Source organism: Oncorhynchus clarkii, chromosome 25 (genome assembly GCF_045791955.1).
Source record: "Oncorhynchus clarkii lewisi isolate Uvic-CL-2024 chromosome 25, UVic_Ocla_1.0, whole genome shotgun sequence".
NCBI classification, from domain to species: domain Eukaryota; kingdom Metazoa; phylum Chordata; class Actinopteri; order Salmoniformes; family Salmonidae; genus Oncorhynchus; species Oncorhynchus clarkii.
This window is the reverse complement of record NC_092171.1, coordinates 44,791,583-44,813,051: the sequence shown is the minus strand read 5'-3', so window position 1 is coordinate 44,813,051 and position 21,469 is coordinate 44,791,583. Positions and strand designations below refer to the sequence as shown.

Below are 21,469 nucleotides of genomic sequence, written 5' to 3'. Positions count from 1 at the left end.
CAGGAAGTCCAGGATCCAGTTGCAGAGGGAGGTGTTTAGTCCCAGGGTCCTTAGCTTAGTGATGAGCTTTGAGGACACTATGGTGTTGAATGCTGAGCTGTAGTCAATGAATAGTATTCTCACATAGGTGTTCCTTTTGTCCAGGTGGGAAAGGGCAGTTTGGAGTGCAATAGAGATTGCATCATCTATGGATCTGTTGGGGCAGTATGCAAATTGTAGTGGGGCTAGGGTTTCTGGGATGATGGTGTTGATGTGAGCCATGACCAGCCTTTCAAAGCACTTCATGGCTACAGACGTGAGTGCTATGGTTCTGTAGTCATTTAGGCAGCTTAGCTTAGTTTTGTGGCACCTGGACTACTGTTCAGTCGTGTGGTCAGGTGCCACAAAAAAGGACTTAGGAAAATTGCAATTGTCTCAGAACAGGGCAGCACGGCTGACCTTGGATGTATACAGAGAGCTAATATTAATAATATGCATGTAAATCCCTCCTGGCTCAAAGTGGAGGAGAGATTGACTTCATCACTACTTGTATTTGTGAGAGGTATTGACATGTTGAATTCACCGAGCTGTCTGTCTAAACTACTGGCACACAGCTCAGACACCCATTCATACCCCACAAGACATGCCACCTGAGGTCTCTTCACAGTCCCCAAGTCCAGAATAGACTATGGGAGGCACACAGTACTACACAGAGCCATGACTACATGGAACTCTATTCCACATCAGGTAACTGATTCAGCAGTAGAATCAGATTTTTAAAAAGCAGGTAAAAATACACCTGTGAAGAAACACTAAATGGGCATCCATAATAAAAACAAATACAAACACACAGGAAGCTGTCATAGGGTGTATCATTCAGCTCGGGAAGCCCTGACCTGCCTTACTTCTGGGCAATTATGTGTGAAACACATCTCACTGTCCTAGAAAGACCTGATGAAAAACAAGCCCAGGGTGACATTCCCCTTGAAACCGTAGATTAACCTGATGGAAAACAAGCCCAGGGTGACCTTCCCCTTGAAAACGTAGATTAACCTGATGGAAAACAAGCCCAGGGTGACATTCCCCTTGAAACCGTAGATTAACCTGATGGAAAACAAGCCCAGGGTGACATTCCCCTTGAAACCGTAGATTAACCTGATGGAAAACAAGCCCAGGGTGACATTCCCCTTGAAACCGTAGATTAACCTGATGGAAAACAAGCCCAGGGTGACATTCCCCTTGAAACCGTAGATTAACCTGATGGAAAACAAGCCCAGGGTGACATTCCCCTTGAAACCGTAGATTAACCTGATGGAAAACAAGTTTAGGGTGACATTCCCCTTGAAACCGTAGATTAACCTGATGGAAAACAAGCCCAGGGTGACCTTCCCCTTGAAACCGTAGATTAACCTGATTGAAAACAAGCCCAGGGTGACATTCCCGTTGAAACCGTAGATTAACCTGATGGAAAACAAGTCCAGGGTGACATTCCCCTTGAAACCGTAGATTAACCTGATGGAAAACAAGCCCAGGGTGACCTTCCCCTTGAAACCGTAGATTAACCTGATGGAAAACAAGCCCAGGGTGACATTCCCCTTGAAACCGTAGATTAACCTGATGGAAAACAAGCCCAGGGTGACATTCCCCTTGAAACCGTAGATTAACCTGATGGAAAACAAGCCCAGGGTGACATTCCCCTTGAAACCGTAGATTAACCTGATGGAAAACAAGTCCAGGGTGACATTCCCCTTGAAACCGTAGATTAACCTGATGGAAAACAAGCCCAGGGTGACATTCCCCTTGAAACCGTAGATTAACCTGATGGAAAACAAGCCCAGGGTGACATTCCCCTTGAAACCGTAGATCAGCCTGATGGAAAACAAGCCCAGGGTGACATTCCCCTTGAAACCGTAGATTAACCTGATGGAAAACAAGCCCAGGGTGACATTCCCCTTGAAACCGTAGATTAACCTGATGGAAAACAAGCCCAGGGTGACATTCCCCTTGAAACCGTAGATTAACCTGATGGAAAACAAGTCCAGGGTGACATTCCCCTTGAAACCGTAGATTAACCTGATGGAAAACAAGCCCAGGGTGACATTCCCCTTGAAACCGTAGATTAACCTGATGGAAAACAAGCCCAGGGTGACATTCCCCTTGAAACCGTAGATTAACCTGATGGAAAACAAGCCCAGGGTGACATTCCCCTTGAAACCGTAGATTAACCTGATGGAAAACAAGCCCAGGGTGACATTCCCCTTGAAACCGTAGATTAACCTGATGGAAAACAAGCCCAGGGTGACATTCCCCTTGAAACCGTAGATTAACCTGATGGAAAACAAGCCCAGGGTGACCTTCCCCTTGAAACCGTAGATTGGCCTGATGGAAAACAAGCCCAGGGTGACATTCCCCTTGAAACCGTAGATTAACCTGATGGAAAACAAGCCCAGGGTGACCTTCCCCTTGAAACCGTAGATTAACCTGATGGAAAACAAGCCCAGGGTGACCTTCCCCTTGAAAACGTAGATTAACCTGATGGAAAACAAGCCCAGGGTGACATTCCCCTTGAAACCGTAGATTAACCTGATGGAAAACAAGCCCAGGGTGACCTTCCCCTTGAAACCGTAGATTAACCTGATGGAAAACAAGCCCAGGGTGACATTCCCCTTGAAACCGTAGATTAACTTGATGGAAAACAAGCCCAGGGTGACTTTCCCCTTGAAACCGTAGATTAACCTGATGGAAAACAAGCCCAGGGTGACATTCCCCTTGAAACCGTAGATTAACCTGATGGAAAACAAGCCCAGGGTGACCTTCCCCTTGAAACCGTAGATTAACCTGATGGAACACAAGCCCAGGGTGACATTCCCCTTGAAACCGTAGATTAACCTGATGGAAAACAAGCCCAGGGTGACATTCCCCTTGAAACCGTAGATCAACCTGATGGAAAACAAGCCCAGGGTGACATTCCCCTTGAAACCGTAGATTAACCTGATGGAAAACAAGCCCAGGGTGACCTTCCCCTTGAAACCGTAGATTAACCTGATGGAAAACAAGCCCAGGGTGACATTCCCCTTGAAACCGTAGATTAACCTGATGGAAAACAAGCCCAGGGTGAAACCGTAGATTAACCTGATGGAAAACAAGCCCAGGGTGAAACCGTAGATTAACCTGATGGAAAACAAGCCCAGGGTGACATTCCCCTTGAAACCGTAGATTAACCTGATGGAAAACAAGCCCAGGGTGACATTCCCCTTGAAACCGTAGATTAACCTGATGAAAAACAAGCCCAGGGTGAAAACGTAGATGAACCGTATAACCACGTGCTGTTTGCTGACCTGTTCTTTGAGTTCATCGATGGTCCTCTCGGCCAGTTTCATCTCCTCCTGGAGTTTCTCTCTCTGAGTCCTCAGGGTGTCCAGCTCTGTGCTCTTCCTCTCTGTCTGCTTCTGGAGCTTCACATGTTCCTGCTTCTCCGACACAGACAGGTCACGCATCCTGACACAGAGACAAGGTATTTATAAACAAACACATTTATTTGATTTATTTATTGAAACTTTATTTTAACTAGGCAAGTCAGTTAAGAAACAATTCTTATTTACAATGACTGCCTAGGAACAGTGGGTTAACTGCCTTGTTCAGGGGCAGAACGACAGATTTTTGCCTTGTCAGCTCAGGGATTCGATCTAGCACCCTTTTGGTTACTGGCCCAACGCTCTAACCACTAGGCTACCTACCGCCCCTACAATCTAACCACTAGGCTACCTGCCGCCCCTACACTCTAACCACTAGGCTACCTGCCGCCCCTACACTCTAACCACTAGGCTACCTGCCGCCCCTACACTCTAACCACTAGGCTACCTGCCTCCTCTACACTCTAACCACTAGGCTACCTGCTACCTGCAACAATTTCAACGATTTTACTATAAGGAAATCAGCCGAATAAAATATATTAATTAGGCCCCACCCACTTGGGAGGCAGGCCCACCCACAGGGGAGCCCAGCCAATCAGAATGAGTTTTTCCCCACACAAAGGCTTTATTACAGACATAAATGCTCCTCAGTTTCATCAGCTGTCCAAGTGACTGGTCTCAGATGACCCCGCAAGTGCAGAAGCCGGATGTGGAGTTCCTGGGTTGGCGTGGTTACATGTGGTCTGTGGTTGTGAGGCCGGTTGGACATACTGCCAAATTCTCTAAAACGACGCTTATGGTAGAGAAATTAACATTCAATGATCTGGCAACAGCTGTGGTGGACTTTCCTGCAGTCAGCATGCCAATTGCACGCTCCCTCAAAAACTTGAGACATCTATGGCATTGTGTTGTGTGACAAAACTGCACATTTTAGAGTGGCCTTTTACCTTTCATTGTCCCCAGCACAAGGTGCACCTATGTAATGATCATGCTGTTTAATCAGCTTCTTTATATGCCACACTGGTCATGTGGACGGATTATCTCGGCCAAGGAGAAATGCTCACTAACAGGGATGTAACCAAATGTGTGAGAGAAATAAACATTTTGTGCGAAATGAACATTTCTATGATCTTATATTTCAGCTCATGAGCCATGGGATCAACACTTTACCTGTTGCGTTTATATTTATGTTCAGTGTACATACAGTAAGCACATATACATACACACATACATGGTCACACACACACACACACACACACAAATACACACACACACACACACACACACACACACACACACACACACACACACACACACACACACACACACACACACACACACACACACACACAAAGACACAGACACACACACACACACACACATACCTGACGAGAGCTTCCTTCAGCCTGCCGTTCTGCTCCTCCAGCTGTTTCACATGGTAACTGGAAGCAGCACCGTCTGAACCTGATGAAACAACAAGTTGGTGTGTGTGTGTGTGTGTGTGTGTGTGTGTGTGTACTTGATGTGTGTGTGTGTGAGCGTGCGTCACGCGCTAGTCTGCGTCTCCTCCTACCTTTCTCCTCTATCTCGTGTTTGAGGATCTCCAGGTCCATGACGAGCTCTTCCAGTTTCTCCTTCAGAGACTCCACCTCCTGCTGCAGGGACTCTGCCCGCTCCTCAGCCATCTCCTTGTCCAGCGTGGCCATCTCTATAGCGTCAGCCGTGTCCGCCATCTCCTCCATGTAGTGCTCCTTCGCCTCCTGGGCCTCCTTCGCCTCCTAGTGGGAGTATATGGAGGATAGAGAGTCAATTAAGAGGCCACGGCTGATATGATGCTGGGGTAACTAGAGTCCACGGCTGATATGATGCTGGGGTAACTAGTCCACTACTGATATGATGCTGGGGTAACTAGAGTCCTCTACTGATATGATGCTGGGGTAACTAGAGTCCACGGCTGATATGATGCTGGGATAACTAGAGTCCTCTACTGATATGATGCTGGGGTAACTAGAGTCCACGGCTGATATGATGCTGAGGTAACTAGAGTCCACTACTGATATGATGCTGGGGTAACTAGAGTCCTCTACTGATATGATGCTGGGGTAACTAGAGTCCACTACTGATATGATGCTGGGGTAACTAGAGTCCACTACTGATATAATGCTGGGGTAACTAGAGTCCACTACTGATATGATGCTGGGGTAACTAGTCCACTACTGATATGATGCTGGGGTAACTAGAGTCCACTACTGATATGATGCTGGGGTAACTAGTCCACTACTGATATGATGCTGGGGTAACGAGAATCCACTACTGATATGATGCTGGGGTAACTAGTCCACTACTGATATGATGCTGGGGTAACTAGAGTCCACTACTGATATGATGCTGGGGTAACTAGAGTTACTGTGAGGTGAAATGATAGTAACACTGAGGTAAACTAATTAATGAGAGGTACTGTGAGGTAAACTGATTAATTAGAAGTACTGTGAGGTAAACTGATTAATTAGAGGTACTGTGAGGTAAACTGATTAATGAGAGGTACTGTGAGGTAAACTGATTAATGAGAGGTACTGTGAGGTAAACTGATTAATGAGAGGTACTGTGAGGTAAACTGATTAATGAGAGGTACTGTGAGGTAAACTGATTAATGAGAGGTACTGTTAGGTAAACTGATTAATTAGAAGTACTGTGAGGTAAACTGATGATTAATGAGGTAAACTGTGATATGATGCTGGGGTAACTAGTCCACTACTGATATGATGCTGGGGTAACTAGAGTCCACTACTGATATGATGCTGGGGTAACTAGAGTTACTGTGAGGTGAAATGATAGTAACACTGAGGTAAACTAATTAATGAGAGGTACTGTGAGGTAAACTGATTAATTAGAAGTACTGTGAGGTAAACTGATTAATTAGAGGTACTGTGAGGTAAACTGATTAATGAGAGGTACTGTGAGGTAAACTGATTAATGAGAGGTACTGTGAGGTAAACTGATTAATGAGAGGTACTGTGAGGTAAACTGATTAATGAGAGGTACTGTGAGGTAAACTGATTAATGAGAGGTACTGTGAGGTAAACTGATTAATTAGAGGTACTGTGAGGTGAAATGATTAATGAGAGGTACTGTGAAGTAAACTGATTAATGAGAGGTACTGTGAGGTAAACTGATTAATGAGAGGTACTGTGATGTAAACTGATTAATGAGAGGTACTGTGAGGTAAACTGATTAATGAGAGGTACTGTGAGGTAAACTGATTAATGAGAGGTACTGTGAGGTAAACTGATTAATGAGAGGTACTGTGAGGTAAACTGATTAATTAGAGGTACTGTGAGGTAAACTGATTAATGAGAGGTACTGTGAGGTAAACTGATTAATGAGAGGTACTGTGAGGTAAACTGATGATTAATGAGAGGTACTGTGATGTAAACTGATTAATGAGAGGTACTGTGAGGTAAACTGATTAATGAGAGGTACTGTGAGGTAAACTGATTAATGAGAGGTACTGTGAGGTAAACTGATTAATGAGAGGTACTGTGAGGTAAACTGATGATTAATGAGAGGTACTGTGAGGTAAACTGATTAATGAGAGGTACTGTGAGGTAAACTAATTAATGAGAGATACTATGAGGTAAACTGATTAATGAGAGGTACTGTGAGGTAAACTGATTAATTAGAGGTACTGTGAGGTAAACTGATTAATGAGAGGTACTGTGAGGTAAACTGATTAATGAGAGGTACTGTGAGGTGAAATGATTAATGAGAGGTACTGTGAATTAAACTGATTAATGAGAGGTACTGTGAGGTAAACTGATTAATGAGAGGTACTGTGAGGTAAACTGATTAATGAGAGGTACTGTGAGGTAAACTGATGATTAATGAGAGGTACTGTGAGGTAAACTGATTAATGAGAGGTACTGTGAGGTAAACTAATTAATGAGAGATACTATGAGGTAAACTGATTAATGAGAGGTACTGTGAGGTAAACTGATTAATTAGAGGTACTGTGAGGTAAACTGATTAATGAGAGGTACTGTGAGGTAAACTGATTAATGAGAGGTACTGTGAGGTAAACTAATTAATTAGAGGTACTGTGAGGTAAACTGATTAATGAGAGGTACTGTGAGGTAAACTGATTAATTAGAAGTACTGTGAGGGAAACTGATACATTAGAAGTACTGCGAGGTAAACTGATTAATTAGAAGTACTGTGAGGTAAACTGATGATTAATGAGAGGTACTGTGAGGTAAACTGATTAATTAGAGGTACTGTGAGGTGAAATGATTAATGAGAGGTACTGTGAAGTAAACTGATTAATGAGAGGTACTGTGAGGTAAACTGATTAATGAGAGGTACTGTGAGGTAAACTGATTAATGAGAGGTACTGTGAGGTAAACTGATGATTAATGAGAGGTACTGTGAGGTAAACTGATTAATGAGAGGTACTGTGAGGTAAACTAATTAATGAGAGATACTATGAGGTAAACTGATTAATGAGAGGTACTGTGAGGTAAACTGATTAATTAGAGGTACTGTGAGGTAAACTGATTAATGAGAGGTACTGTGAGGTAAACTGATTAATGAGAGGTACTGTGAGGTAAACTGATTAATTAGAAGTACTGTGAGGTAAACTGGTTAATGAGAGGTACTGTGAGGTAAACTGATGATTAATGAGAGGTACTGTGAGGTAAACTGATTAATTAGAGGTACTGTGAGGTAAACTGATTAATGAGAGGTACTGTGAGGTAAACTTATTAATGAGAGGTACTGTGAGGTAAACTGATAAATGAGAGGTACTGTGAGGTAAAGTGTTGGTTGTTCTGTACCTTCTTGGCCTCTTTGAGTTGTTTTGTCAGGTCGTTCTGCTGCTCCTGCATCTTGGTCTTCCATTCCTGGAGCTGCTCCAGCTGGATCTTATGTTTCTCCAGCTCCTTCAGCTTGACCTTCATGATAACAATAATAACAATAATATTATTATAAATAATAACAATAATAACAATAATATTATTAGAAATAATAACAGTAATAACAATAATATTATTATAAATAATAACAATAATAACAATAATATTATTATAAATGATAACAATAATATTATTATAAATAATAACAGTAATAACAATAATATTATTATAAATGATAACAATAATAACAATAATATTATTAAAAATGATAACAATAATATTATTATAAATAATAACAATAATAACAATAATATTATTATAAATAATAACAATAATAACAATAATATTATTATAAATGATAACAATAGTATTATTATAAATAATAACAATAATAACAATACTATTATTATAAATGATAACAATAATAACAATAATATTATTAAAAATGATAACAATAATATTATTATAAATAATAACAATAATAACAATACTATTATTATAAATGATAACAATAATAACAATAATTGTTATCATCTAAATCAACATTATCATAATAATACACTTTATTTGTATAGAACAATTGATACGTAGACAGCCACTGTAGAGGAAATATATCATTTTTCTTGACCGACCAATTTAGTTTTGTCTTTTTTTTTTCAGAGGGCGGGTCCCAGGCAAAAATAATTATATATATATATATGTATATATATCAAATAAATGCAAAGATAAACCCCACCTGATTTATAGGACACAGTGAACAGTTGGGAGTTGGGACCAATTTCATCGTAAAAGGCTACCTTGATGTTTAATACAGTCTGTGGACAAACTTAAAATATATAGGTTGATGGTTTGGATTATGGGATGCCAAGGTCATATTTTTCCATTTTCTGTTCCAGTTCAAAGTGTTGTTCAGATTCAATTATTATGAATTCATTTAGTTAAATTTCAGATTGATCACAAAATGTAGTATTTTGTAGGAATGAAACATTGAAACACCATCTTGTGGTTCTTTTGGGAGATTCTGTAAATGTGTAGTTGGCAGTAGTCAGAGTGGTGGTCAGACAAGATAATTTGTCTCATTTATATTTTCTTGATGAAAGAAAATGGAGGTGTAGATAATAGTATGAATTATTAACGAGAATGATTTATGCCTGTTTGAGTAGAACTCTTTGTTGTAGGATCATGTGCTCGCCAGGCATCCAATGATGTTGTAATCGGAGAGTATATACTGGAGAGATGTGGCATTATAACGATGACAGAACTTTGTGTTTGTTTTTTTAATTTTTGTGTACGCACAATTGAGATTCCTGGTCGCAAGTACAATTCGCTAAGGTGTCACTTAATTTCGCAAGCTTGTATCATGACGTATGAAAGATTTAACAACAGTCGCAAACTTGTAACTTGACATCTGAATACATTCAACGTTCAAAGTTTTGGAAAATTTATTTTCAGAATTGTTACAAGCCATTTACGAGTATGAATATATAATTATAATAATAATAATAATATAACATTCTGCTGTGAAAAATACACTTGTAGATTTTGATTCTGCACGCGCTCTTAAGTTCTGTCACTATTGTCACGTTACCAAGAGATTGGTAAACTTGTAGAAAGTTTTGTAAGTTTGTGGAGAGAGATTTGCAAGTGAAAATTCAAATTGAGCAGCTCTGGGGACAGGACCTTTTACTCCTAACCAATCAGTTCTCTCTGCTACAACCACAGCCGCTTAACCATTGGCTCGATTGTTCCATCAATCGAATCTCTGGAATTAGCTACCCAATTGAGCAAGAGATGATGAGATAAGTAAAATCAAAACGATCTACTTGAAGGTCTGTTAATTGCTTGCTGTTTGGGGGGTTTCTGAACAGCACTTTGGGATATCACCCAGAAACCCACCCATTGGTCACTTCCCACCCAGAAACCCACCCATTGGTCACTCCCCACCCAGAAACCCACCCATTGGTCACTCCCCACCCAGAAACCCACCCATTGGTTGTTACCCACCCAGAAACCCACCCATTGGTTGTTACCCATCCAGAAACCCACCCATTGGTTGTACCCCATCCAGAAACCCACCCATTGGTCACTCCCCACCCAGAAACCCACCCATTGTTCACTCCCCACCCAGAAACCCACCCATTAGTCACTCCCCACCCAGAAACCCACCCATTGGTCACTCCCCACCCAGAAACCCACCCATTGGTCACTTCCCACCCAGAAACCCACCTATTGGTCACTCCCCACCCAGAAACTCACCCATTGGTCACTTCCACCCAGAAACCCACCCATTGGTCACTTCCCACCCAGAAACCCACCCATTGGTCACTTCCCACCCAGAAACCCCTGTGAACCATCCCCCATCCCCCCCAGACCTGCTATGGTTCCTTGGAATAAAGTGAACGTCCCACACCTTAAAGTGATGTTATATGTTGACAATTATTAGAAAACAAGTCTGTTAATTCATAGTTATTTTGCAAAAAAAAAGCCACACGTTTCAATGCATACCACCGGAAATAACAATATCTAAATCATAATAAACATAATAATAATCATAATTAGGTATATGAATAAACATGATAGTAATAACGGTACCTTGTCCTCTGTCCTCTTCATCCTCAGAGTCTCTAACTTTTCCTCCAGATCCTTCACCTGACCTCGCAGAGACTCCTCCTCCTGGTGGGGAGGGAGGGAGGGAGAGGGGGAGAGAGGGGGAGAGGGGGGGGGGGGGGGGTGGAGAGATGCAGCTTAAGCCTCGACCTCTTCAACATATACATTAATGAATTGGTGAGGGCACTAGAACAGTCTGCAGCACCCGGCCTCACCCTACTAGAATCTGAAGTCAAATGTCTTCTGTTTGCTGATGATCTGGTGCTTCTGTCTCCAACCAATGAGGGCCTACAGCAGCACCTAGATCTTCGGCACAGATTCTATCAGACCTGGGCCCTGACAGTAAATCTCAGTATGACCAAAATAATGGTGTTCCAAAAAAGGTCCAGTCGCCAGGACCACGAATACAAATTCCATCTAGACACTGTTGCCCTAGAGCACACAAAACACTATACATACCTCGGCCTAAACATCAGCGCCACAGGTAACTTCCACAAAGCTGTGAACGATCTGAGAGACAAGGCAAGAAGGGCCTTTGATGCCATCAAAAGGAACATAAATTTCAACATACCAATTAGGATTTGGCTAAAAATACTTGAATCAGTTATAGAACCCATTGCCCTTTATGGTTGTGAGGTCTGGGGTCCGCTCACCAACCAAGAATTCACTATATGGGACAAACACCAAATTGAGATTCTGCATGCAGAATTCTGCAAAAACGTAGAACACCAAATAATGCATGCAGAGCAGAATTAGGCCGATACCCACTAATTATCAAAATCCAGAAAAGCGCAGTTAAATTCTACAACCACCTAAAAGGAAGCGATTCCCAAACCTTCCATAACAAAGCCATAACCTACAGAGAGATGAACCTGGAGAAGAGTCCCCTAAGCAAGCTGGTCCTGGGGCTCTGTTCACAAACACAAACAGACCCCACAGTGGCAGAATACCTGACCACTGTGACTGACCCAAACTTAAGGAAAGCTTTGACTATGTACAGACTCAGTGAGCATAGTCTTGCTATTGAGAAAGGCCGCCTTGGGCTGATCTGGCTCTCAAGAGAAGACAGGCTATGTGCTCACTGCCCACAAAATGAGTTGGGAACTGAGCTGCACTTCCTAACCTCCTGCCAAATGCATGACCATATTAGAGACCCAATTTTGATAAACTCCCACATCTACTGGGTGAAATATCACAGCAGCAAGATGTGTGACCTGTTGAAAGTGTTAACTTTAATTTATTATCTACTTCACTTGCTTTGGCAATGTTAACATATGTTTCCCATGCAGAGAGAGAGAGAGAGAGAGAGAGAGAGAGAGAGAGAGAGAGAGAGAGAGAGACAGAGAGAGCGAGCGAGAGACAGAAAGAGAGAGAGACAGAGACAGACAGAGACAGACAGAGAAAGAGAGAGAGAGAGAGAGAGAGACAGAGAGAGACAGAGAGAGACAGAGAGACAGAGAGAGAGACAGAGACAGAGAGAGAGAGAGAGAGAGAGAGAGACAGAGACAGAGACAGAGACAGAGAGAGCGAGACAGACAGAGAGAGAGAGACAGAGAGAGAGAGAGAGAGAGAGAGAGAGAGACAGACAGAGAGAAAGAAAGAGAGAGAGACAGAGAGAGAGAGAGAGAGAGACAGAGAGAGAGGGAGAGGTAGAGAGAGAGAGACAGAGAGAGAGAGAGAGAGAGAGACAGAGACAGAGAGAGACAGAGAGAGAGACAGAGAGAGAGAGAGAGAGAGAGAGAGAGAGAGAGAGAGAGAGAGAGAGAGACAGAGAGACAGAGACAGAGAGAGAGAGACAGAGAGACAGACAGAGAGAGAGAGAGAGAGAGAGAGACAGAGAGAGAGACAGAGAGAGAGAGAGAGAGAGAGAGAGAGAGAGAGAGACAGAGAGACAGAGAGACAGAGACAGAGAGAGACAGAGACAGAGAGAGACAGAGAGAGACAGAGAGAGAGACAGAGAGAGAGAGAGAGAGAGACAGAGAGAGACAGAGACAGAGAGAGACAGGGAGAGACAGAGAGAGAGACAGAGAGAGAGAGAGAGAGAGACAGAGAGAGACAGAGAGAGAGAGAGAGAGAGAGAGAGAGAGAGAGAGAGAGAGAGAGAGACAGAGAGAGACAGAGACAGAGAGAGACAGAGAGACAGAGAGACAGAGACAGAGACAGAGAGAGAGAGACAGAGACAGAGAGAGAGAGAGCGAGAGAGAATAGTTAATACAGCTGTTGGGGCTGGTTAGGCAGCGGGGACACTAAAGAACTGACAGTGTTAATTGTTAGTGTGGAACAACATTCCAGATTAACATGAAGCCACACACACACACACACACACACACACACACACACACACACACACACACACACACACACACACACACACACTAAACACACACTAAACACATCACACACACACACAGACACACCCACCCCCCCCCCCCACACACACACACACACACCATCACATCACACCACCACACTAAACACACACGTAACATCACCACACACACTACACACATCACACACACACCAACCTATCAAACCACAGCACTGCACCTGAGTTGCCATAGCGACTTCCTCCTGAGAGAGAGCGTGGATGAGACACTAATTATGACTATATACTGAGTGTATAAAACATTTTAAAAAACACGCTCTTTCTATGACACAATGATCAGGTGAAAGCTATGATCCTTTATTGATGTAAATCCACTTCAATCAGTGTAGATGAAGAGGAGGAGACAGGTGGTTAAAAGAAGGATTTTTAAGCCTTGAGACAAATTGAGACATGGGTTGTGTTCGTGTGCCATTCAGAGGGTGAATGGGGAAGACAAAATATTTAAGTGTCTTTTGAACAGGGTTTGGTAGTAGGTGCCAAGGCCGCACCGGTTTGTGTCAAGAACTGCAACGCTGCTGGGTTTTTCACGCTCAACAGTTTCCTGTGTGTCTCAAGAATGGTCCACCACCCAAAGGACATCCAGCCAACTGGACACAACTGTGGGAAGCATTGGAGACAACATGGGGCCAGCATCCATGTGAAACGCTTGAGACACCTTGTAGAGTCCATGACCCTGATGAATTGAGGCAATTCTGTGTGCAACTCAATATTTGTAGAGTCCTGACGAATTGAGGCGGTTCTTTACAGACCCTAACATGCGGACCACACCACTCACGTCGCAAAATAAATGTACACATACATGTTATTCAATCAGCGCGTCGACGAGCGTCTGCGTAGCCAGGCGCTAAAACAGGTTCTATTTGTGACACTTGAAGTCCCGCCTCTCCCATCTCCTCATTGGCTTTTCGGAGCATATACCCACGTGGGTGATTGAAAGATGATCTGAGGTCCACACTCCAGTTGGTGGTGGTGGTAATGCACCTTAAAGTTGGTTGCCATCCGCAATATAAAGTCCAAAGAAGAAGAAGTAGCCAGAAGGAGGAGAGATGACTAGAAACAAACTCGGTTTACCCTTTTATGTGTGGATTAATTGGTGGAGTAGAGGACCTTGTGCATTTCAGGTAAAATAACAACCCAATGTTTATATCCCAGGACAAATTAGCTAGCAACAGCAAACTAGCTAAATAGGACAAAGTAGCAACAGCAAACTAGCTGGCTAAATGTCCATGAATGTGTCATGCTTTTAGCCCTGTCCCCAAGTTAATATAGTTGGTTCAGAGTTGGTTTTGATATTTTAACCTGTGTCTCCTGATCACATCTGATCACGTCTGGTGTGACAAAATCAACCTGCGTGAGAGTGGTCTGATCAGCATGTTAGGAGAATTTGTGTTTTATTTTAATAGAATGATGTCATTGTTGTAAAAATGTGGATTTACTATCATTTATAATTATTATAATTGTTTGAATTATTTAACCTTAATTTAACCTCTATTTAACTTGGCAAGTCAGTTAAGAACAAATCTTTATTTACAATGAAGGCCTTCCCCGGCCGATCCTGGACGACGCTGGGCCAATTGCGCGCCGCCGCTATGTGACTCCCCAATCACGGCCGGATGTGATACAGCCTGGATTTACATATTATACAATACATTATGCTAACATGCTAACATTTTCAGCATACAATAATTAGTTATGGTAAATACACTTCCTTTTTTTACCTCAGATTGGTGATGTTACCTCAGATTGGTGATGTTACCTCAGATTGGTGACGTTACCTCAGATTGGTGACGTTACCTCAGATTGGTGACGTTACCTCAGATTGGTGATGTTACCTCAGATTGGTGATGTTACCTCAGATTGGTGACGTTACCTCAGATTGGTGATGTTACCTCAGATTGGTGATGTTACCTCAGATTGGTGATGTTACCTCAGATTGGTGATGTTACCTCAGATTGGTGACGTTACCTCAGATTGGTGACGTTACCTCAGATTGGTGACGTTACCTCAGATTGGTGACGTTACCTCAGATTGGTGACGTTACCTCAGATTGGTGACGTTACCTCAGATTGGTGATGTTACCTCAGATTGGTGACGTTACCTCAGATTGGTGACGTTACCTCAGATTGGTGACGTTACCTCAGATTGGTGACGTTACCTCAGATTGGTGACGTTACCTCAGATTGGTGATGTTACCTCAGATTGGTGACGTTACCTCAGATTGGTGATGTTACCTCAGATTGGTTTCATTACCTCAGATTGGTGATGTTACCTCAGATTGGTGACGTTACCTCAGATTGGTGACGTTACCTCAGATTGGTGACGTTACCTCAGATTGGTGATGTTACCTCAGATTGGTGACGTTACCTCAGATTGGTGACGTTACCTCAGATTGGTGACGTTACCTCAGATTGGTGATGTTACCTCAGATTGGTGACGTTACCTCAGATTGGTGACGTTACCTCAGATTGGTGATGTTAATATTTAAAGTCATCACGATCTCACAACATCGATTTGTTTAAAACAGAGCAATATCTCCCGTAAAAATCTCTGGCCTCACATGAATTCACGGGTTTGAGAGGTTGAGCTCTCACTTTCTCAGAGATATACAGCCTTCAGAAAATATTTATACCCACTGATTTATTCCACAGTTTGATGTGTTGAATTCAAAATGGATTAAATCGATTTTCTTTCTCAGCCATCTACAGACAATGTCCTTTAATGGGGAGGCAGGTAGACTAGAGGTTAGAGTGTAGAGGCGGCAGGTAGCCTAGTGGTTAGAGTGTAGGGGAGGCAGGTAGTTTAGTGGTTAGAGTGTAGGGGAGGCAGGTAGCCTAGTGGTTAGAGTGTAGAGGAGGCAGGTAGTTTAGTGGTTAGAGTGTAGGGGAGGCAGGTAGCCTAGTGGTTAGAGTGTAGAGGTGGCAGGTAGCCTAGTGGTTAGAGTGTGGAGGCGGCAGGTAGCCTAGTGGTTAGAGTGTAGGGGAGGCAGGTAGTTTAGTGGTTAGAGTGTAGGGGAGGCAGGTAGCCTAGTGGTTAGAGTGTAGAGGTGGCAGGTAGCCTAGTGGTTAGAGTGTAGGGGAGGTAGGTAGCCTAGTGGTTAGAGTGTAGGGGTGGCAGGTAGCCTAGTGGTTAGAGTGTAGAGGTGGCAGGTAGCCTAGTGGTTAGAGTGTAGGGGAGGCAGGTAGACTAGTGGTTAGAGTGTAGGGGAGGCAGGTAGACTAGTGGTTAGAGTGTAGGGGAGGCAGGGAGACTAGTGGTTAGAGTGTAGGGGAGGCAGGTAGACTAGTGGTTAGAGTGTAGAGGTGGCAGGTAGCCTAGTGGTTAGAGTGTAGAGGCGGCAGGTAGCCTAGTGGTTAGAGTGTAGGGGAGGCAGGTAGCCTAGTGGTTAGAATGGAGGGGAGGTAGGTAGCCTAGTGGTTAGAGTGTAGGGGTGGCAGGTAGCCTAGTGGTTAGAGTGTAGGGGGGGCAGGTAGCCTAGTGGTTAGAGTGGAGGGGAGGCAGGTAGCCTAGTGGTTAGAGTGGAGGGGAGGGAGGTAGCCTAGTGGTTAGAGTGGAGGGGTGGCAGGTAGCCTAGTGGTTAGAGTGGGGGGGCGGCAGGTAGCCTAGTGGTTAGAGTGGAGGGGAGGCAGGTAGCCTACTGGTTAGAGTGGGGGGGCGGCAGGTAGCCTAGTGGTTAGAGTGGAGGGGAGGCAGGTAGCCTACTGGTTAGAGTGTAGGGGAGGCAGGTAGCCTAGTGGTTAGAGTGGAGGGGCGGCAGGTAGCCTAGTGGTTAGAGTGGAGAGGCGGTAGGTAGCCTAGTGGTTAGAACAGTGGACTAGTTACCACTAGCAAGTTCATATCCCCGAGCTGACAAGGTAAACATCTGTCGTTCTGTCCCTGAACAAGGCAGTTACCCAACTGTTCCTAGACCAGTTAACCACCTGTTCCTAGACCAGTTAACCCACTGTTCCTAGGATGTGTTCTTAACTGACTAGTTAAATAAAGGTAAATAATAATCTAAATAAAATAATGACCAAGGGAAAACATTTTTTTTGACATTTTTTTGCAAATATATTGTTTGATTGAAAATGAAACAAAAATATTAAGAAATATATGTTAGAATCACCTTTAGCAGCATTTTCACCAGTGAGTCTTTCTGGGTAAGTCTCTAAGAGCTGTGAGTCTTTCTGGGTAAGTCTCTAAGAGCTGTGAGTCTTTCTAGGTAAGTCTCTAAGAGCTGTGAGTCTTTCTGGGTAAGTCTCTAAGAGCTGTGAGTCTTTCTGGGTAAGTCTCTAAGAGCTGTGAGTCTTTCTGGGTAAGTCTCTAAGAGCTGTGAGTCTTTCTAGGTAAGTCTCTAAGAGCTGTGAGTCTTTCTGGGTAAGTCTCTAAGAGCTGTGAGTCTTTCTGGGTAAGTCTCTAAGAGCTGTGAGTCTTTCTGGGTAAGTCACTAAGAGATGTGAGTCTTTCTGGGTAAGTCTCTAAGAGCTGTGAGTCCTTCTGGGTAAGTATCTAAGAGCTGTGAGTCTTTCTGGGTAAGTCACTAAGAGCTGTGAGTCTTTCTGGGTAAGTCTCTAAGAGCTGTGAGTCTTTCTATGTAAGTCTCTAAGAGCTGTGAGTCTTTCTGGGTAAGTCTCTAAGAGCTGTGAGTCTTTCTAGGTAAATCTCTAAGAGCTGTGAGTCTTTCTGGGTAAGTCTCTAAGAGCTGTGAGTCTTTCTGGGTAAGTCTCTAAGAGCTGTGAGTCTTTCTAGGTAAATCTCTAAGAGCTGTGAGTCTTTCTGGGTAAGTCTCTAAGAGCTGTGAGTCTTTCCATTTTTAAGTGTTGCCATAGATTTTCAAGCAGATTTAAGTCAAAACTGTAACTTTGGCCACTCAGGAACATTCAATGTCGTCTTGTTATTTTTAATATTCCATTAAATAAGATCAGCCGTTTCCAGCTACAACAGTCATTTACAACATTAACAATGTCTACACTGTATTTCTGATCAATTTGATGTTATTTTAAATGGACAAAAAAAAAATGCTTTTCTTTCAAAAAACAAGGACATTTCTAAGTGACCCCAAACTTTTGAACGATAGTGTATGTTCTTGTTTGATATATATATATATATATATATATATATATATATATGCATGTATATAATTATATTGGACAAGTTATCCTTCATCACATGACACTATTTGTCTTGTCTCCAATGCATTTAGTTTACATTAGGAAGAAGTGGCGTTCTAATTTAGTTTAGTAAATTTAGCATCATATTAACCTTTCGATATTAGTTATCAACGAAAAAAATAATCATGAACATCGGTGTCATTTTATATTATATATATATATATATATTATATTTTATGCACGGGCGTGAAATGTGTGTGGATGAATCCCAAAACAGCAGTTCTGATGTAATAGTAGCTACACAGAGAAACACCACTAATCTGGCTATTCGTCATTCTTAAACAGGTCATTTATTCCCCCGTTTGCAAACATGCGAGTTCACCTGTCATGTCCACAACGATGCAACAGCAAACCGGCAACGTGGGAATACTTGATACTTGCTGGTATGAGGACGATTGGTTTGTAGAACCTTTCCCCCAATGAAGCTCGGATCGTGCTGCTCAGACCACAGCCCACTAGATACAGTAGCGCGTTGTTATACTGTAGCCTAAAAAAACACTGCTCCCAGCCGCCCCCTGGTGGCCATTATACATGTTAAATATTTATTCAAATCCTCCTGTGATGAAATGGGGCACATTAAAATCCGAACTCTGTACTACAGAGTATAGCTAACATTTACACACTTAGACACCAGGTAAAATTAGTCTTTAAAAACATACAGAATCTGTATAGCTATTTGCTATAGCCTCCCTCCCGGGTGGCGCAGTGGTCTAAGGCATCGCAGTGCCACCAGAGATTCTGGGTTCTCCATGAAATTATGGAGAAAAAATGGGGTAAAATTATATTTATGTGTTTTTTTTTATATGGCTTGCTATATATTGTACACGTCTAACCCAAGACAGTACACCTGTTAACAGGTGACTAAATGAGGAAGAACAGCTTGTGTTTACTGTGTCATTACACCTGAGGGTATTACATCACTGCAGTATCACAGTGGGCCATCCAGTACAGTTAGTCATCCACTGTACCTTGCTGGGGAGTGGAGGTGGGGGGGCTGAAGGGGAGAGGAGCCCCCCGGGTGAGGGGATGATGGGGGCCCCCAGGGGGGTCTGTGCCGGGGTGGAAGGCTCGCTGCTGCTCATCTCTCCAGCCGAGGCAGACACAGACCCAGAGGGCCCCGCCTTGGAGGCTCCGGTTCCCGCAGGACGGCTGGGCTGGAGGGGGAGAGAGGAAGAGAGAGAGAGAGAGAGAGAGAGAGAGAGAGAGAGAGAGAGAGAGAGAGAGAGAGAGAGAGGGAAAGGGAGAGAGAGAGAGAGGAGAGAGAGGAAGAAAGGGAGAGAGAGAGGGGAGATAGAGGAGATAGAGAGAGAGAGGAGGAAAGGGAGAGAGAGAGAGGAGGGGAGATAGAGAGGAGGAAAGGGAGAGAGACAGAGGAGAGATAGATAGAGAGAGAGAGAGAGAGAGAGAGAGAGAGAGAGAGGAGAGAGGAGGAAAGGGAGAGAGAGGAGAGAGAGAGGAGGAGAGAGGAGGAAAGGGAGAGAGAGAGAGGAGAGAGAGATGAGGGGAGAGGAGGAAAGGGAGAGAGAGAGAGGAGAGAGAGAGGAGAGAGAGAGGAGGAAAGGGAGAGAGATGAAGGTTAGACCATCATGTCCCCAGCAAGGGGTTAGACACTGGGGACCAGACAAACACATCACTGTGAAATTTGGTATAGAAAATGTAATGTCTGGCAAAGCTTCTGACATTCACCAGAAGACAGATGGATTAATACAGACCTATGTAATAAAAATATTAGTTATGAGTGAGAAGAAGAAAATATATATATATATATATATATAAAGAATAAAAAGAAAGTTTGAAAAACTTAGAATAGAAAAAAAAGACTGAGTTCAAGAAGATAAGGAACAAAATGCCTATGTAGAAGATTGGGCTCACCTTGGGCCTTCTGGCCGTAGTCTGAAGAGCAGTGGAGAGGACAAGAGAGGAGAGGAGAAGACAGGAAGAAAGAGGAGAGGAGAAGAGAGGAAGAGGAAGAGGTTAGGAGAAGAAGAGAGAGGAGAGGAAGAGAGAGGAGAGGTTAGGAGAAGAAGAGAGAGGAGAGGAAGACAGAGGAGAGGAAGAGAGAGGAGAGGTTAGGTTAGGAGAAGAAGAGAGAGGAGAGGTTAGGAGAGGAAGAGAGAGGAGAGGTTAGGAGAGGAAGAGAGAGGAGAGGTTAGGAGAAGAAGAGAGAGGAGAGGTTAGGAGAAGAAGAGAGAGGAGAGGTTAGGAGAAGAAGAGAGAGAGGTTAGGAGAAGAAGAGAGAGGAGAGGTTAGAAGAAGAAGAGAGAGGAGAGGAAGAGAGAGGAGAGGTTAGGAGAAGAAGAGAGAGGAGAGGTTAGGAGAGGAAGAGAGAGGAGAGGTTAGGAGAAGAAGAGAGAGGAGAGGAAGACAGAGGAGAGGAAGAGAGAGGAGAGGTTAGGAGAAGAAGAGAGAGGAGAGGTTAGGAGAGGAAGAGAGAGGAGAGGTTAGGAGAGGAAGAGAGATGAGAGGTTAGGAGAGGAAGAGAGAGGAGAGGTTAGGAGAAGAAGAGAGAGGAGAGGAAGAGAGAGGAGAGGTTAGGAGAGGAAGAGAGAGGAGAGGTTAGGAGAGGAAGAAATAGGAGAGGTTAGGAGAGGAAGAGAGAGGAGAGGTTAGGAGAGGAAGTGAGAAGAGAGGTTAGGAGAGGAAGAAAAAGGAGAGGTTAGGAGAGGAAGAGAAGAGAGGTTAGGAGAGGAAGAGAGAGGAGAGGTTAGGAGAGGAAGAGATAGGAGCGGAAGAGACAGGAAGAGATAGGAGAGGAAGAGACAGGAAGAGATAGGAGAGGAAGAGAGAGGAGAGGTTAGGAGAGGAAGAGGAGGAGAGGTGAGGAGAGGTTAGGAGAGGAAGAGATACGAGAGGATAGGAGAGGAAGAGACAGGAAGAGATAGGAGAGGAAGAGGAGGAGAGTTTAGGAGAGGAAGAGACAGGAAGAGATAGGAGAGGAAGAGAGAGGAGAGGTTAGGAGAGGAAGAGATAAGAGAGATTAGGAGAGGAAGAGAGGAGAGATTAGGGGAGGAAGATATAAGAGAGATTAGG

The 21,469-nt window shown here is 43.5% G+C and overlaps 1 protein-coding gene across 2 annotated transcripts in view; it reads right to left on the bottom strand.

Moving 5' to 3' along the window:
- LOC139383799 (dynactin 1b) overlaps positions 1–21,469 on the bottom strand; it is a 109,926-nt gene that overhangs the window by 44,873 nt on the left and 43,584 nt on the right. Inside the window, exons 7-13 of one of the 2 annotated variants that reach the window (XM_071128370.1) lie at positions 20,312–20,332; positions 19,408–19,593; positions 10,892–10,972; positions 8,222–8,338; positions 4,966–5,170; positions 4,778–4,856; positions 3,318–3,477 (exon numbers count right to left, since the gene is read on the bottom strand). In XM_071128370.1, coding sequence (XP_070984471.1) covers positions 3,318–3,477; positions 4,778–4,856; positions 4,966–5,170; positions 8,222–8,338; positions 10,892–10,972; positions 19,408–19,593; positions 20,312–20,332 — 849 coding nt within the window. Of the gene's footprint in view, positions 1–3,317; positions 3,478–4,777; positions 4,857–4,965; positions 5,171–8,221; positions 8,339–10,891; positions 10,973–13,453; positions 13,474–19,407; positions 19,594–20,311; positions 20,333–21,469 lie in introns of those variants that run through there. The other variant, XM_071128369.1, reaches the window with a different exon arrangement.